This window comes from Anser anser (genome assembly GCF_964211835.1).
Source record: "Anser anser genome assembly, chromosome: 7".
NCBI classification, from domain to species: domain Eukaryota; kingdom Metazoa; phylum Chordata; class Aves; order Anseriformes; family Anatidae; genus Anser; species Anser anser.
The window spans coordinates 38,901,415-38,919,440 of NC_139727.1; the positions used below are offsets into that span (position 1 = coordinate 38,901,415).

The following is an 18,026-nucleotide window of genomic DNA, read 5'->3' on the forward strand; positions in this document are numbered from 1 at the left end:
GTTTATAGATGGTTCCAGTGTTTTAGGGCTAATACAGGCTGCGGTTTGTCTGGCTGACAGCTTCAGAAGGGTTGTTTGAAAGCATGAGTAACCATTGACAGGTTTGGCAAGACCTCTTGTGCTGAGGGCATGGGTACCCTCCTAATATCAGATACATTAAATGGGTTTTATTTAAAAATTGCCCTTACATAAGCGAGGGTAATAAAAATAAGCATTTGTGGACCTTTTGCTCCAGTGCCTTTGGGAAAAGAGAAAAAATGGGCATAAAAGTATATGGAGGAAAGGCTGTTGTATATAGCAGATGACTTTGTTGGGTAGGTGTGAGTGTTTCGTACACACAGGGTTCTAGATGATCAGCTGATGAGTTAGGACAACAAAATAATTTTCTGTATTTTGTGATTTGACAAGTAGCATGCCACTTCTCCCATTCTCTTACAGCTTCTGTAAGTTAATACAGTCAGAGGAATACTTTTTCTGAGTAATTATAAAAAAAAAAAAGTGTGTTGCTTTCAGCTAGGTCAAGAAGCTTCCCGGTCTAAAGAGCCAGGTATTGACAGATTATTTAAAATAATAATAATCATCATCATCATCTTAGCTGTTGGACAATTTTGTCAACACAACCTTAGCATTTTTAGTTTGTTCTACAGCTGGTTATAGTATTTCTACTGAAAAGCATTTCGAGATTGTAGGATTAACAAGATATTTTCCACACTCCTAGAGAAGAATTAGATTACAAACCTCAGATGTACCTTTTCGACTGAAATTAAAGCACAGACTGCCTTAAGTAGCAACAGCCACAGGTTTCTGCTTTTAAAATCTAGATTTCTTCTGATAAATTACGACTTCATTAACAAACAGTGCGTATACATTTTGAAGGGTAATAATTGAATAAATATTAGCAAATAAGTCTGAAGAATGTTTGAGGTAAAGCAAGAGACAGGCTGGAGTCTCTTGATAAGGACTAAATGCGACTAAAGGCTGTGCAGTGTTACAGTAACCATTACGTGTAATGCACTAAAGGTTGATCTGTTTAGCCCTAAGTTATATAACTTAAAACTTCTTCCTTTGCGCCCGAGAGTTTGTCACGTATAGAACAGTACAGATGCTACAAAGAAGACTTGACACTCAAAGTTTTCATTTCATTTTCTTAAAAATTCAGAAGGCTGAAAGCAAAGCAAACAAAACCCATATGCTATTAATGGAATTAAATCAAGAGTTATATTCCTTTATCTTAAAACCTAAGCCTTTCACACAAGACCTTTCCTCCTGTCCTTCATGCTACGTGAGGTACTGTGGTAAATTCGAGCTGCTGATGTACGAGCACTCCCAGTAATCCTGTTTCAGGAGGGGCTTCTGTGCACATTAGGAAGCTGCAGCAGCTTGGTGCCAGTCTGGGCACAAATTCATTACGGCTCTGCATATTTTGAGTAGAAAAGCTACTGCAGGTCTCTCAGTAAACAACTACCTAATTACGTTCTGGCGGGACGTGCAGGTAGCAAATCTGCTAATACCCTTGGTGGTTTCTCCGGGACTCCTACAGCAGCAAAAGCACGTACACATAAGAAATAACACAGAGTGTATCTCGGTGCTCTGCAGGAGGGCAGGCCTGCTGCTGCAAATTCACACGAGCAAATTCTGGGGCAGGGCTTACTTAAGAAAGGCATATAAAACAGCTTGTACTTGTTGAAAAAGCTCGTACTCACCCTTCTCTGTGAGCTTCTCCTTTCTCTAGCTCCTGTATAACACCCAACAACACCTTTATGGTTTCCTGACTGGAGCTGATCAAATTTTCCATCATCTGAAGCTGCGCTTTCAAGTCCACAACTTCGGTGTGAGGCACGATTTGCTGGCATTCCTCGCTCAGGGCGACGGCGGCCTGGCAGGGCCGCGCGCCCTCCATGGGCGACACGTCGACCTGGAGGCTCCGCTCGTGACACTCGCTGGCTCGGCACTGGGCCTGCAGCGGGCAGGCGGGCGCGTCCCCGGCCTGCGGCTGGACGCCATTCAGGTGCACGGTCCTCTTTCTGTCCTCCTCGCCCGCCGGGCACAGCGACCAGTCGGGCTCGGCCGCGAGGTGAGGCAGCTCGGGCTGCGAGGCGTCCGCGCCGCCCGCCGGTAGGTAAACGGTGGCCACCTCCGTTTTAAACACCCTCCCGTGGAGGGGCTGGCCGGGCTCCTCGCTCCCCGGCTCCGGCTTGGCCGCGTTGTGGAGGGGGCAGCCGGGCAGCTCGGCGCCCTGCCAGGCCCCCGCGCACGCCCGCTCGCCCACGTGGGAGATGAACTCGGCCGTCTGCAGGCTGCCGGCCTTCCTGCCCCACTGGCCCTCCTCCCCCGAGCTCCTGCCCTCCTTGTCCTTGAGGTCTATGAGAAACCCGTTGTTCTCGCCCTTGAAGGTGTCACCGGTCGAGGCGCTCTTGACGATATTCCCTTTTTTGCGGTCCAGAGGAAAGGTCTGGTAACACTTCTTGAGGTCCGGGGAGGTCTGCACCCCTGTGCTCTTGGTGACGTTGGGGATGGACCTGCGGGCGGGCACCGTCATGTACTTGCGGTACGCCGTTTTGTAGGAGACGGCCTTCGCTTCTCGCTTGTCGCTGTCCTGGCTGCCGGAGAGCTGCTTGTCCCGCTGCTCGTTCTGGGCCTCGCAGATATCCTTGAATCTCACCTGCAGGGCTTTGTTGCGCTTCTTGATCTGCCGGTTGGGATCCAGTGCATATTTCATCTCCAGAGCAAGCGAAGCTGCTGGCTCAACTTCGCTTTCCGAGGCGGTAAGTAAGCATTTGCTGGGCTCCTTACTCACCATGATGCCTGCATTCAAAAACAGTTCAAAAAGCCCGTGTTACAACAGAACTACCAGTTTTTCCCACTAGTTTTTCCCCAAACTTTTAGTATTTGAGCTAATTTCCTGTGTGCTCTGACTGAACGGGCTGGCGCTCGCAACCTTTTGGCTGGATTCTCTTAATTAACTCATAATCCTTGGTATTAGGTATTAGATGCTGGTCTTTCGCTAGAAAATAGCGCCTTTATCTTGCCGTGCTTTATGAGATTGGTTAAAACCTGCCCTCGGGGGGGTGGGAGCAGGCTGTGACCTCTGCAGGGTGACAAAACCAGCTGCTAGGGGGGTGAAACCCCATTTTTGTGGCACCCAGGGGTTTTTTCCTGACCCTGTTTCAGGGGTAGGCACCGCGGCCGTTGTGGGGCTGGCTCCCCACACAGGCTGTGCGGCACGGGAACCCAGGCGTTCAGGAATTTACATCACAGTTAATAAAATGTACAGGAAAAAATAACTTTAAAAAGTCTGTTTGTACAGATAGGGAGAAGTCTGTAGCACTGTACCCTTAACCCTCCTTTAATGCAAATGTTGGTGGCAAGAAATATCAAACCGGCATTATTTTTTTACAGCGTGCTTGCTTAGAAAACACGACTCCCGTGTAATATAGTCTGCGTCCTTGCACAAGATTTATCTAATTTCTCACTGCAGATGTCAGTATCTGGAATTTTTTTGTAATCTACCTCATAGCTAAACGTAAAATCTGGATACAGATGAATTTTTAGCAACCCATTGGTACTGCTGCGTGCATAAAGTTTAGGGTCTTTGAAAGTTTCTGGAAGAAGTCAGCAGTGCGTATATTAGTTTTGCTTCAGATGCAAAACAACCCATCCTTTACTAGAAGCACAATATACCTTTATAACAGAGCTACTTATCCCAAAGTATCCTAAAGTACTAAAAAAAAAAAGAAAAAAAAACAACGAAAACTGTGATGAGTCAGAGCAATGACTTAATCTGCTATTGAAATATGAGCACCTCCTCAAGGATGAAGAGATGCCAACTGCTTAGCACAGAGCAAGGAAAAAAAAAAGCAGCTCTATCTCCGTACAGATCATGTGGGATCTGGAGTAACTGGATGGCTAAGACCTCATTTTTACACTTCATTTGAAGCTGTCATTTTTAGTCTCCTATTGCGCAAATTCCTCCCTAATGCTGAGATTTACTGAATTACCGAATTCTCACTTAATCCGGGTATGCTGCGTGTATCTCCTACTTAAACACGGCTGTACCTTCAGCGGGACTCGGAGTACAAGGTATAATGAGTAAAGGGACTTCCAGGTATGGCATTTGGAATACATTTTTGATAAAAATTCTCCCATTAATAAAAAATCTGAAACTCTTGAAGACTTATGTGCCACAATTGGGTATGTTTTATAACATCAACTCAGTGGTACAAACGAATACTTACGACTAGGCTGTATTTAGTTTTAATTTAATAAAAGATAATAAGTTAGATTCAATGGGAAATTGAATGTTTACAGTTTTCAAAAAAGTAATTATAACCCTAGGAAATACGAACACATGCAAGTGCGTGGCAGACAACCTGTACACTGCAAGGCTGGGCATCTGCTTTATCTAACAGCTTTCAAAAATCTCTTGCAAATGTGTCATTACTTAAACTTTTATCATATTATACTTCCCCATTTCAGCTAGTTGTTTGCAAATTGCTGGAAGTATCCTGTCTGGTTTGCTTTTTTCTATTTAATTTGTCACGTTCAGGTAGCAGTGATGAGAAGCAGTTGTTTTAGAAGGGGAAGTTCCTATGTGAACCTGCATGATGCAGAAGAAAGTCTGTAAAGAGGAGAAGAAGGGAGAAGATTCAGGAGAAAAAAAATCAAATCATGGAATCTTAGATTGCTAGATACTAGTTTTCAATTGAGTATGTATATATAAACAGAGTGCATGATAGCATGATAGTGTGACCAAGCCCCTCTCATTATGGGGAAAAAGATTGTAAAAGGAGCTGCTGAAAGGAAGCCTAAAGATAAAAGTGAAGCTGAATGTTATGTCACAGCGATCTCTTGTACTTTGTGCTTGTGTGTGTAAGCTCAGCTCTCTGTATGCCTGTAAAACATGACGTGCGGAGAATTTTTTTCAGAAAAAGTGAACTAAATAGGAACATTACAAAGTTTTTGTTCCAATTAAAAACCTGAATAAGGGGTCAGTTGTGCTGTGTGTAGAACACTAGTACCCTACGCTGGCTGTTTGGGGCTGTCTTCTAATTGTATCACTTGCAGAGTGAAGTTACGCCTGTGAGACACATCCTGTGTACAGAATCCCGTTTGTTCGCAGCTTCCAGAAGCAGTGCTGGTAGAAAATGCATCCAACTGTATAAAGGTGGGATTTTAGAGCACTTTGGATAAGGAAGCGCTTTGTAGGGTACAAACCTGTGCATCCATCAGCCTGCCATGTGACAGACGTACACTGCACGTGGATAAAATACGTTGTAAAAACTAGTGTCAAAACAAAAAAGCACTTTCATAAATATAGAGCTATTGGAAGCAAGTCTTTCCTAACTTCCATATATCCGATAAGTCAATGAGTTTGCCAAAAAAAAAAAAAAAAGAATAGAGTAGCACAACATCCATTGTATCCTGTATTTTCAAATCTGCTCATGTGAGTTCCTGCACTATTAGGGAATTTTACCAGATATGGTATGTTGCATTAGAAAGATGCGAAATACACCTAAAATACTGGAATTATTTCTGAAGAGAGGATGCATTTTTACCCATAAAAGAGGCTCACAGAAGTTGGTTGTTAGATCTGGAAGTCACTTACTGCAAACACCTCTTAGGATACCTTAGAGTCATCAACGTTCCTGGAAGAGTCAGTTTTCTGGCACTTCATTTGACAGTAGGATCCACTAGCATACAATGCATGCTGATATTGGCTTGATACATTATTAGAATACATCCAAACAACCTCAATTTTCAGATTATTGGGATATTGCATTATCCCATAATCTTTGGGAATGCCGCATCACTGGGTCTGTTTGGAATGACTTAATTGGCAGAATCGTGTTATCGCCATTAATGTTGTTAACGGAGCCGCTAACCCAGATGAAACCAGGAGCCTGGTGATACTCTACAGAATAGAAATAGATAAATGCAGCACTCTATTCGGTGTTGCAGTTAATTTTAAGCGTGTCTCTAATAGCCAAAAATTGATTCTTCAAAAACGCTCGTCTCCCTTTCCCAATTGCACAGGCCTGATTGATTTAGTTAATCTAGAGTTTTCTGTTCCCTCTGGTAGCTTGGACTAATAACCTTATCAATAGCTGTGACTAAGAATGACAGCCACCAAAAGAACGAGAGCTGATTTTTTTGGAAGATTTACTCAGTTCTCAGCGTGTCCAAGGAGAACTGGATGTGCATGCTGGAAAGCAGAACGGTTGAGCCAAGAGTTGATTTAGAGTTATATAAACTTTTCTGTGTTAAATACTTTTTTATTTCGTTTCATTTATGTTTCGGACACGGCGTTGACTGCAATTTTGGTTTATAGACACTACAATGTGCTCTTCTGGGAGTGCTGTTTAACCATCTCACCTGTATTTGAGCTCAGTTGGTGCTAGAGGTCTACTCTCTTTCCATTAAGCTTAGGGCCAAAATTCATACTGATTTCATGGGGAACAGGAGCATGCCATGGGCACAGCCTGCACCTGCATGGGTAAACTGGAGAAGGAAACCTCATTATCACTTGTTTCCATTTCCCAAACTATCTATCTGTAATCCTGCTGCTCGTTACTCAACTGCTGTGTTTCCTGCAATACAAGGGAAGATACGTTGGCATACGTAAAATGTGCGACTGTAAAATATGATACACGCTGCATGGGTTTTGGATACGTTAGGAAAACTGCTGAGATGGAGATACTCAATTTGCTTGAGCACTACAAACCTTATGGCTTCCCTTGTCACGGGGCTAGTGAAGGCTTGGGATCTGAATTTCAGTTGCAGATGCCAACAGAGAGAACACATCAAAACTTTTTGTCTGTGGTTACTCTAGACAAACCCTGATTGCGTGACATGATTTGCTAAGCTAAATATTTAATGATCACAGAGCTTATTTTTCAGTTTTTAGCCTTGATTTGTTTATAAACTCCTGGCTGATTAAACTTAAGCAGTGTTCCCTTGTGTTTGAATATGGAAATAAACTGTTCAATAATAATAAAGTGATGCACAGAGAAGCGTTAAGTTGGTACAAAATCTTCTAGTTAAGCCATGGAAAGCACCTTTTTTATTATTTCAGGTTCTCAGGAGCATGTTTTATTCAATTTCATAAATGCCTCCCGTTCAATTCTTCATTCTCATTGACACTGCCCAGATTTCTTTCTCTCGGTTCAGAAGTGGCACCGGGTATGGCCAGGAAGGAGACCTGCCTTACCTGGTTCGTGCCCTTACCAGGGACAGTCCTGGTTAAGTCTGCGTCGGTAGGTAAACCACAAGTACATCTTCGCAGGACTTCACTGTCCCCTTTCCCAAACTCCTCAAAGTCACTGCACTACCCAGGGAATTAAGCTGCCGGATTTCTCTATTGATTTTTTTTAATGATGGAAAAGGAGACTCGTAACCTACCTTGTAATTTAAATTTGATTTCTGTCAGTTTGACACAGGAATGTATTCAAAGTCTAAATGTGCTAACAAACAGCACGGACTGTGTGCAACTTCCCAAGTTCCGCATGCAGACAAAAGGCCCAGATCCCAGCCTGTGCACTTTCAGGCCCAGGAAAGGCATTGGAGATGGAGCTGTAAACTTCTGTGCATGTAGTAAGAGCACAAAGGAAAAATAATGCGAGGGATTGCAAACGATTGGACTGCACTGTGTAAAGGAGAGCCCACTGCTGAAACGTATCTTCAGGCTTCTGAAGGCTGTACGTCCTCATAAGAATCCTGCTCCAGATACTGTTCTTATGCATCTAAATATTATCATAACGTTTAATGTAATTTGTTTTTCAAAAAGTATTTTACGTCCATAAGTTGCCTTTTAAGTGCATGCATAGCCTGTAGTCTGTTTCTACCATTAGTAATAGACATTTGAAAGAAACTGGGATTCACTTCCTAGAAATGAATAGAAGATGGAAGCCTGTTCTAGGTAAATTTGAAATATACTATCGTGCAGCCCAGTGACAGCAAGTTGAGAATATTCTACATGCAATCTAAATATTTTTCTTAATTTTGAATTAAATAGATTTTTTCCCTCGCTTTCAGACAATCTTTCAGCTTTTTGAGGAGTGTTTTCAGTCTTTTAGAAGGAGTCCAATTGTTACATTAACTGACCATTTTATCATACAAACTTAAAAATCATGTAGATAATGTCCTAAAGATTAATGAGTAAAGCCCAGTAAATAAAACTGGACTGATAAAAAAGAAATGCATTGGAAATTAATAATGATCTTAGCCAGTTATTAGTTGTTGCAGACACTTGTCCTATGTTACAAATGTGTATAGAGTTTTAATACTCAGATGTGAGGATGGAATCTGGCCTCTAGCTACATTTAAGGTATGCCCCATTTTTGTGGCTTACAAAGTCCAGATGGTTGTTAGGGGAAAAAATACTGCGCATAGTGACACACCGAACTGACGTGTAGACCACTCTGTCTTCCTTTTATCAGACTTGTTCATGTAGAATAATAAAGTTAGCAGTGCTGGTAAATGTCAAACTATTTTTTCTTTTTAAATCTGTTCTGAAACCCTCAGGCGTTGAACTTGAATTTTCTCCCTTGAACTTCCTTATTTATTGCTCAATACCGAATTCATTCTTATTGCTGCATTTATGGATTCTGTATTTTATCAAGCAGAGGGCGAGCTGCCGTAGCCTTATCATCTCCCTGCTTTGAGAAGTTTGCACCACTTCCATGAACTACAGGGCGCTGCTACCATTTGCCTAACTCAGTGCTTTGCAGCCTGTGCTCTGGAGACGCTTTGCTTTTGCTTCACTTGCGTTATTGCTGTGCCTGCCAGAAAAGAAAGCTCACGTATGCTCCCTAGCAAACGTGGTTAGCAAATGGGGAGGGGTTGTTCTGTCTTCCTGAGAAGAATTTACAGGTTCCACAGACAAAAACAAAGTTGAAACCCTGCTGACTTGAAACTGATGTTTCACTTTTCAGGAACTTTCTCCTGTAAAAACAGCTTTGGGATGCATTATTTGGAAATAATGCATTGTGCTGTACACTACAAATGTTCGGTAGAGTCGTGATGCTCAGCAGTACGATTTCCAAAAACGGTCGGGCAGTCGGACAGGATGGTCCTGGAAAGTCTGCTCCAACAGAACTGTTCTGTCTATCGATCAGCTAGGCGCAGTGATGACACAGGAGGGATTCTTAATTGCCCTTTGGAATAAGTATGATCATGTGGCATTTGATTTTCTTTTTCCTCCCCCCCATTGGTAGGCTCTGTACGAATGATATATAAAAGCCATATCCCAGCTAATGGCTCAGGTGGTCAATAAATGTCTTTAAATGCTCTTGCGAGCTTTAGCTTTACAGCTGAGTGGCTGGAAATAAAATATATGATTTAATAAGCCTGTGGACTTTTAGATAGAGAAGTTACATATTGCAGGATGAACTATTTAAAACTTCCTTACAATACAGAACAGTTTACCTGAATACACAAACGATACGTGTTATCTTCTACATGTTTGACGTCTGCTGTGTGTTCTGAACAAGAATTTGTAATGAGCCCTAGGTTTGGGTGCTTCCTGTATTGGTGCACGCGTAAGATCAAAAGGTGGCGATAAAATCCGGTACAATAAGGGTTACTTTTCCCCTAAAATGTTTGTACAACTAATATTAATGCTAGCAAGAGATCTGCACTTACATGATATAGACCCTTGTGGCCTGAGTTAGTAACGATTTCCTTCATATTGGAACAAATACAATGTCAGAAATATTGCCTGCCAATTCTCAGCATTCAGAGGGTTGACACAATATGAAACACTCACTAGAATGTACCATGTCACAGTACTATTACAAGAATTATGCTCACTTTTAATGTATTATGCAGCTATTGCTGCTATAAAAATCTGAGTAAAGGTTTATTAGCATTATTTTGCACAGATTTACATGGCAACTCTTTCAGTGTTACAGCTGATACTTGTAGTGGAAGGATGTTGCTGAGGATGTGTTGCTAGGAGAATCGCAAATAGCTCTGCTTATACTCTACTGTCTTCCAGGAGCCCAGAAGCCAGCCTACTTTCACTGGAAGCCTTTTGTCATTTTTATGGCACTTTCTCTTAAATAATTAAAGCAGCAAGCTTAAAAACGAGAACTTAAGGACAGTTCTTAATCTGCGTTACTTTTAATACTAACCTTTAATTGTTCTCAATAAACAACAGTAGTTTTTGTGGGTGTTTAGAGGGGAGAAAAAAAAAAGTATCAGATGATGACAAGGAAACCAGTTCTGTTCAGCTTGTCTTTTTGCATCCTAGCTTTCCAAGCGGTGGGTAGGGTACAGACAGGGAAAGTTAGAGAAGCAGGTTCCAGCCCCCTGCTTGAGCCTTACAGCTTTACTTTTGCTGTGGAGGCACTGGAAGGCACCGTGGCGCTGGGCTTGGGTGCAGGGCAGGGTACGCAGATACAGCCTCACCGTACGGGAAACTGGGTTTGGAGCCTGTGCTCGAGCGCTCACGAACGGGAGGTGACAGCCAGGAGCGACTTCCCGAGGTCAGTGGTCGTAAGGCATCCGAGCGCCGGCAGCTCTTCCCAGCTGGATCCCGGTTACATGCACACAGGCGTCAGGAGGGCGTGACGTGGTGCTGAAGAACGCACTTGGGTAATTTAGGGCTAAAACCGAACAATTTAGCAGGATATTAATTGATGAATAGCATCGGTGTAGGAGATTTGTGTTGGAACTCCAGTGCCGCCACTGGGAAGTAAACCCTGTGTGATTTTCACCCTCTTGAGGAGGAGATCTGTGAACAGTTTTAATCTCCAGCAGGTTCTGGCTCTGTTGTGGTTGCAGATCGCCAGCGTGCAGCGAGACCCGAGCCTGCGGGTGTTGGGGAAATAGGAGAGGGGTGCACACAGCAGCCTGACCTCTGCAACAGCAAAGGATGGTACAAAACTGAACGTTGGTTACCTAAGAGTGACATTTAATTGCTGTACTGCGAGTGAGAAATATTCCCAAATGTTGCAGAAATTCCTTCTTAAGAGCTGGTTCTACAATGCTGCTGAAATAACGTGAAGGAAGAGCCAAATTCTGGTGTGGGGTGAAGTTGTCTTTAATTCAGACATCTGTGCAGAAGCCCCCAAACCTCAAATCCCAAGGTCTCAACTTCTTCTCACATGTGAGCAATGTGGGACGAGGCTTGGAGCTGCTGAGCACCCAGGTGAAGGTGCTTGTTCCAGGTCACCAGGGAAAGCGTTTTTGGTTCAGTACAGGAAGAACTGCGTGCCGAACAAAGGGGGAAGCGATGAGAGCATGCATGGCTGGTACAGAGATGGAAACTGAACTGCTTCTAGGTTTTGTGACCCTGGGAGGCAACATGGAGGAAGATCTCCGCAAACACTTGGTGTTGTCAGTGGGCTATTTGTGGCAGGGATGATCAGGAAGCACATCACAACAATCATTAGAGATCTTCTTAGGGATGTTTATATGGCCCTTTTGTCAGTCTGAGTTATGTACTCTGCTTATCTGAAACTGTAGGACTGTGGCTGAGAAGTCCCCTATTATTAATCGGAATTGCCTGAATACCGCTCTAGGCACCAGAACTGCCTACCAGTCAGATAATTTGCATCATTTTTATTGTGGCTTTGTGTGTTTTTATACTCGCACAAAGTGCGAATGCAAGATATAACACATTTTTCTCACCAGCCTGCTCAGCTAGGGCTACCTAAAATACACAGATTCATCCTGAATGGAGGAAGTGAGGCCCAGCCCGTCGAAGGGATCAGTGTTATCGGTGTTAGCAGGCAGTTCAGGCGTCATTTCTCGCTGAATTCCTCTCTTCAGCACTGGGATGTTTTGTCTGTCCCTTTGTCAGCTCCTCAGAGATACTGCAGCATTTTATTTGCTGATGGCCTTGATACACAAAAATGTATTAAACCGATCCACAATTTAAATGTCTGTACTTGCAGCTATCTCCTCATCCATTTCTGATTGCGTTTGCAGGGGAGAATAATGAATGTAACAACAAAATGGGCATGAACAACCAATTACTAATGATACGAAGGAGAGATTGGATTTGCTGTAAATGTTGTTTCTTATGGCTATGTAAGCGTCCAAATGTTATTGATCTGACTAAATTCTCTTCTTCCTCCTTTTCCCAAGGAGAGCAGAAGCAGCTAACAAGACCCAAACCACTTTCCACGTTGCTAACTTCACAGCGCAGTCCTGAAACTACACACCTGCTTAAGCACTTTTATATCAGGCCCAAGTAGTTCTGTATCAGGCGTCATACAGCCTCTTTGCCCATTTTTAAAAAGGCACTTACGCCTTGGTTCGTGTGCCTGGGGCTTCTCTGGGCTCTGTAACTTGCAGCAGCTTTGATCTCCCTGACTCGTTCACAAGCAGCAGCGCCGCAGCTCTGGCGTGAGCGTTCACTGCTGTGAATTTTGGGGCAGCACAAAGCAGCTCCGTGCTCTTGCCATGCTTGGGGTACCCCCAGACCACCCCAGCACCCAACCTGAGGACGGTTCGGGTATGGCCCCCCAGGCTGCGGTCACAGCGGTGGGCTCTCACACCTGCGTTGTGTGTCTCACTGAACTCCAACACGACTTCTGAGTCCCGCTGCCGTGGAAGTGGGTTGTGTTTTACCTGCGTACGTCTCATAAGTCAGGGCAAAACTGGGTCTAAATGCACAATGACAGTTTTTATTGGAAATTGTGCTGGATGTTTTTGGGAGTACAACATAGGTTTTACTGCCATGGCTTGTTTCAGAGAACTGTCTCTTGTATGACTGAATTACTGACTAGGTGTCTGCGTTTTTCCTGGAGGTTAAAAAAATGAAGAGGTGAGGAAGGGCAGCTATAAAACAAGCAGGGAACGATTTTTTTTTTTTTTGAAAAGCAAGCACAAACCAAGTAAATCCTCCTTTTTTAGCTGTTGACACTTCCTTGCTCCAGACCATACAGGCTCATCCTCCTTTGCTTTTGTTTTTAAAATAATTTAATTCTGTAACTACGTGGGCATTGTGCACAAGCATGCTGTAATGCACACAGACAGGCAAAAATAACCTGAACCACTTGCTTCTCTTCCCCATTGATGGCATAGGGTTGGGGTTTTGCCAGTATTCTTTCAGTACAGAAATATAAGGAATCACTCTACCAGGTAAAATGAAAGTAAATTCACATAGAGGAAAAGGTCTTTGGGCTTTTAAAATTAAAAAAAAAATAATAATTATAATAAAAAAAATAATGGCCTCTCTGGAGATGAGCAGAAAACTTCAGCTTGGCATCTGGAGGAGGAGGATGGCCAGGTGGAAATCGGAAATCAGTACGGGAGGAAGGCATTCTTTGATGCACAGCACTGATGCCAAAATGGGACAATGCAGCTGAGGTAGACAGCACCTATAGGAAAAAAAAACTTCATGCAGGACTTCCACAGTGTCCATTTGTTGTAAGGAGTGAGTGTGTGTGTGCCAGGCACTGCAGGTTTTCTTTCTGCAGATTTGGTAAATTCCGTGCAAATCTGTGTGCTTACATGTTCTTAGGACCACTGTCAGACCACATTTTTTAACCTGTTCAATGAAACTGGTGTTAGAGAACTTCAGAAAGCAAACTGGGGGTGTTTCTGCAGGAAAAGCTTGTGTAAGTAAGCCCTTTATTCATGACTCTTTTAGTCCTCTGTTGAAATGTTTCTTTTTGTGTACTGCTGCCTGATTGCACTGAGAATTAATACCAAAGTCTCTTTTCAAATAGCAGAAAGCCCCATACAACCTGGCCCCACTAAGCCATGCAGTTGAATTTCTAACCTAGGTGACCACAGGTGGGCAACCCTATTACTGGTTACAAATGAACTTCTCCAGCCTGTGCTCTAGTAGCTGCAACATCAGGTATATTTTGCCTTAACATTTGCCTTTGTGAGCTGTTTCACTCACTGTTTCGGTATGGACTGAGTTTGAGGCCAAACGATCAGCGAAGTGCGGGGATTTGGGAATTGGGCATGTGGAGGAACTTCTGCACCCCCTGTGAGGACAGAAATCTCCTCCTATAGAGATAAGTTAAGAGGTTCACGTCTGCATCCAGCTGCTGTAGGACCGAGAGCTCTTCAGACCCAGGGCTTTGAAGTCCACCTGTTTCTCTCAGACTGGGAAAACGGCTCTGACTCCTCTGTACGCTTCTGTATTTAAATCTTGGCTTTGGCTGTGATAACTATCGCTGGAGTAAAGTCAGGCCTGCTGTCTTTCTGCCACTACAGGGGGAAAAATAGGTAAAGAGGAAGACATGAAAAGCAGCTGTTGGATTACTGAATTATTATTCTTACAACCTGTTATCGCTGCCTATGAGACTTGTGCTCATATATATAACTGGTGACTTTTAAGCAGGTGACTTTTAAGGCATGGATCACCCCGATGCTGTACAAATGTGTAGACAAGTTGAACTGCTTTGGAAGTATTAAGGGATCAGCAGAGAGCTATTTCCTGCCTGAATGTAGTAGCATTGTAGTAAATTGACTTCAAAGTGATGCGCCACTAAAATCAGAGAATGCTCTGATCCTATTCTGTGTAGTCAGTAATAATCTGAAAGTTCATACCTGATGAGTGGCACCTGTGCACGTTCATAGGTTATACGGTATGTTTCTATGCAGAAACAAAGCAACCACCACTTCTCAAATGGCTACATAGGAGATACCCCCAAAATTCACCACACTGAGGCTTTTTGTACTTTAAATGTTTGCAGTCCCCTTTCCCTAAAGCCTGTTTAATTTGAAAACCGAGCAAGCAAAATAGAAGGCAGTACTGTGCTCTATAACAGACACAGATTTGTTGCTTACACGTTTTTTTAATATCTCACACAGATTTTCAGCAGTTCTTTAAATAGTGGCTGTCATAAGGCACAAAATAATACCGATTTAACCGCTAATTTAAGCGCGCTTTGTATGCGACTCTGTTCTCTAATATTCGAGATTCCCTGTAGTTCCCTCAGGCACGCATGAATTTTGTGACTGTACCTCCCAAGTTCTCCCTGCCCGAGCTGACTCCGCTCGCCTTGAGGTGCCACCACAGCCCGGCTGCTTTGCAGAGGCACCCTGACGTCGTAGCACAGGTTTTTGGCAAGCCGGGAGGTTTCGCTGCCTCTCGCTCCCCCACCAGCCGCAGGCAGAAGCGGTGTTGCGCGGCGCCGTTAAGGTCGCTTTCAATTTCTCCACCCCAGGATAAACACCGCGGTAGAGTTGGTGGCGTGTCCTCCGAGCAGAGCAGCGTGTCGCTCAGCCTGGGTTCCCCAGGAAGGCACCGGTGCGTTGTGGTGACCAACAGCGTTCGCTCCCCGGTAGTGCACGTCAGGAGGACGACTCGCTGTGATTCGGCACTCGTGCAGGCTCCTGGGCTTCTCGGCTCCGTTTCCCTTCCTACGTGGTAATCCTGCAGGGAACTTAGCTGCTCCTTTCACTCCGAATTCATTACAAAGGCTGCGCATCTACTGTACAAAAATACCGCTGTCGGTGAAATAGTTAACCAGGGAAAAAACGCAGCAGTGATCTTATGAGCTACTTGTTCGTGAGCTTAATTAGTGGGAAGGGTGCTGTGAATGTTAAGTGCTGTCCCTCCCGATAAGTCACTAATACTTCGTGGTGCTGCTGCCCAGCTGGCTTTTTGTTTTGTGTGCGTGTGCACATCAATCTGGGGGAAACACGCTGATTTCACTCAAGATTACAAATCTTTTGAGCATCCTGTTAAAAATACACAGAAATAATAATTACGCAGCCCTAAAGAACACATTTTTCATCAAGGGCATCATGACGTCCTCACCAAAAAAAAAAAAAAAAAGCTTCTTCAGTGCTTTAGTGTCAGCCTTGAGCAATGAGCTCATTCGGGGAAGACAATACGCTTTAAATGCAACAGCAACTTCAACTCCGGGCAGTAATTTTATTTCATAACTGCTCGTTATAAATATTAGGCTTAGCACGGTGCAGCATCTGTTTCTCTTGGAGCCAAGGACTGTGTGCCATGGCCGGGCAGAATAAGCCCCTAGGTGCCAAAGCAGGGGTATCTGGGCACCGAGACGTTTTCATCTGAGCTGCTCGGATGCGTTTCTAACGCTAGAAAAAAAGCCGGCTTTGAACTTGAGACTGGTTTTTGTACTTGGAGAGGAGCATTGCTGCCGTACGGGAGGGAAGGCACGGGCATCCTGCTCGAGCACCGCCAGGCTTCACCCCAAAAGTAAGGCACTGCGCTACTTGTTCTCCACGCTTGACATTTTTCCTGTCGCTCCGTTCGCTTGAAACGTTACATTACATTCAGTACGGGGGCTAGGATGGTTGCCCGTCATGTGATTTTTAGCTAGTAGTTTTTCATCCGGCAGCTCGATTTTAACCTTGATACGCACGGCGTTTGTCAGCACTGTAAATACGAGCGGCGGTCACCCCGAGACGCGGAAGCGGAGGGGGGTAAATCTCCCGTTTCTGTCAGCCCCGACCTGTTACTGTTGGTCTTCTGCAAACACTTTGCTGCCTTCCACGGAAAAATAACGCTTCCCGGAGGCTGCAAGGACAGCTCTTCCTAAACTTCCCCCTCAGCGACCCCCAGGAGTTGATTTCCCCCCCCCCCCCGTGCGGGCTTGCAGCAGCTCGGACCCCCAAGGTCAAGCGGGGCGCTCGGCTCCGGGGGGCCAGGGCCCGGGGGGGCTCTGCCCTCAGCAGGGCGAGCTGGCGGGGCCGAGCCGAGCCCAGCCGGGTGCCCTGAGCCCGGGCAGAGCAGCCCCGGGGTGCGGGGCTGCAGGGGAGGCCGAGCGGTGCCGAGGTGCCCCCAGCCCCGGCTCCCACCTCAGGGGGGGGGGGCAGCCCCTCACCGGGCTCGGGCACAGCCGGGGGGGCTCGGGCACGGCGATGGGGGCTCGGGCACGGCGATGGGGGCTCCCCCCCGGCACCGAGTCCCTGGGGCGGCCGCCCCGTTGCGTAACGCTGCCGCCCGCCCCCCGCAACTTTCCGCTCCGCCGCGGGGGTCCCCCGGTGGGCAGGGGCCGCGGCTGCCCCCCCCCCATCATCCCCCCCTTACCTTGCGCGTCCTCACCAGGGCGTGCGGGGCTGGGCGCTCCCTGGGCGCTGCATCGCTCTCCGGGCGGCGAGGCTGCCCCCGGCTCGCAGGCGCCGGAGCCGGGGCCGGGGCCGCCCCGAGCAGCGGGCGGGCTGACGGAGCCGGCCCCTCAGCGGCGGCCGCGGGAGCGCTGGCTGCAGGCAGCCGCCGCCGCCGCCGCCTCCGCGCCTTCCCCCGGCGCCCTCATGGGCTGCGGAGCCCGGCTCGGGGAGCGGGAGGCGCTGAGGGGAGGGGGGGGGGCCGCGGGCCGGCTGCCCGCCGCCGGGAACTTGTTGAGCGGGACCCGCGCTGCGCGGGGAGGAGCCGGGGGCCGGGCCGGCGGCGGGGGCCGGGCCGGGGGCGGCCCCGGGCCGGGCTAAGGGAGGGGGGGGGGGGGAGGGGGGCCGCGCTCGGCTGCCGGCACCGGGGGGCGGCCGAAAGCCGCCCGGGTGGGCTCCCGGCGCCCAGCCGCCTCCATCGCGGGGATCAAACGGGAGCGGGGGGGGCGCGGGGAGCGGGCCGCGGGGCGGGCGGTGGCGGTAACGGTAACGTCCTCCCAAGTTCCGTCCCGCCCGCCCTCCGGCCGCCTTATCGCCCCGCGGGGCCTCGCGGCGGGCAGGGCAGGGAAGCGAAGCACACGTTGCCCTGGAACGGGGCGGGGGCGGGCGAGCGGGGCTGCCCGGCAGGAGGGGGCACGGGGGGGGATTCACCCGCATCGAGGGGCAGTGATCGGCCCCTTCCCCCGGAGGATCCCAGCCCGAGTGCTGCTCAAGAAACGTGTGTGTTGGTTTTTTTTCGTGTCTCTCTTTTTTTTTTTTAACCACCTCCTGAAACTCACTCAGCCCAGTTGCCACCAGATAGCCGGCGGTCAGTCCGCAGCAGCAGCAGCAGCGGCGATGCTGAGGGCCTTGGGTCCCTGCGGCAGGGCTGCAACCAGCGGTGCCTCCGGACAGCGGGACGAGCGGGACGGGCCCTGGCACAAAACACCCCGCTGCCACCCGGGCCGAGCGTGCACCACGCCATGGCATTGCCA

The 18,026-nt window shown here is 46.9% G+C and overlaps 2 protein-coding genes across 14 annotated transcripts in view; one reads left to right on the plus strand and one right to left on the minus strand.

The window, feature by feature from the left end:
- INSYN2A (inhibitory synaptic factor 2A) overlaps positions 1–17,287 on the minus strand; it is a 45,527-nt gene extending 28,240 nt beyond the window's left edge. The window contains exons 1-3 of one of the 10 annotated variants that reach the window (XM_083844834.1): positions 17,183–17,209; positions 16,976–17,047; positions 1,704–2,805 (exon numbers count right to left, since the gene is read on the minus strand). In XM_083844834.1, the coding sequence (XP_083700960.1) occupies positions 1,704–2,805; positions 16,976–17,047; positions 17,183–17,201 (1,193 nt within the window). In that variant the 5' untranslated portion in view covers positions 17,202–17,209. Of the gene's footprint in view, positions 1–1,703; positions 2,806–14,748; positions 16,463–16,975 lie in introns of those variants that run through there. The other 9 variants (XM_083844836.1, XM_083844835.1, XM_083844837.1 and 6 more) reach the window with 9 other exon arrangements.
- The window catches only part of DOCK1 (dedicator of cytokinesis 1), a 281,002-nt gene that overhangs the window by 116,899 nt on the left and 146,077 nt on the right, over positions 1–18,026 (plus strand). The gene's annotated exons all lie outside the window — the stretch shown is intronic.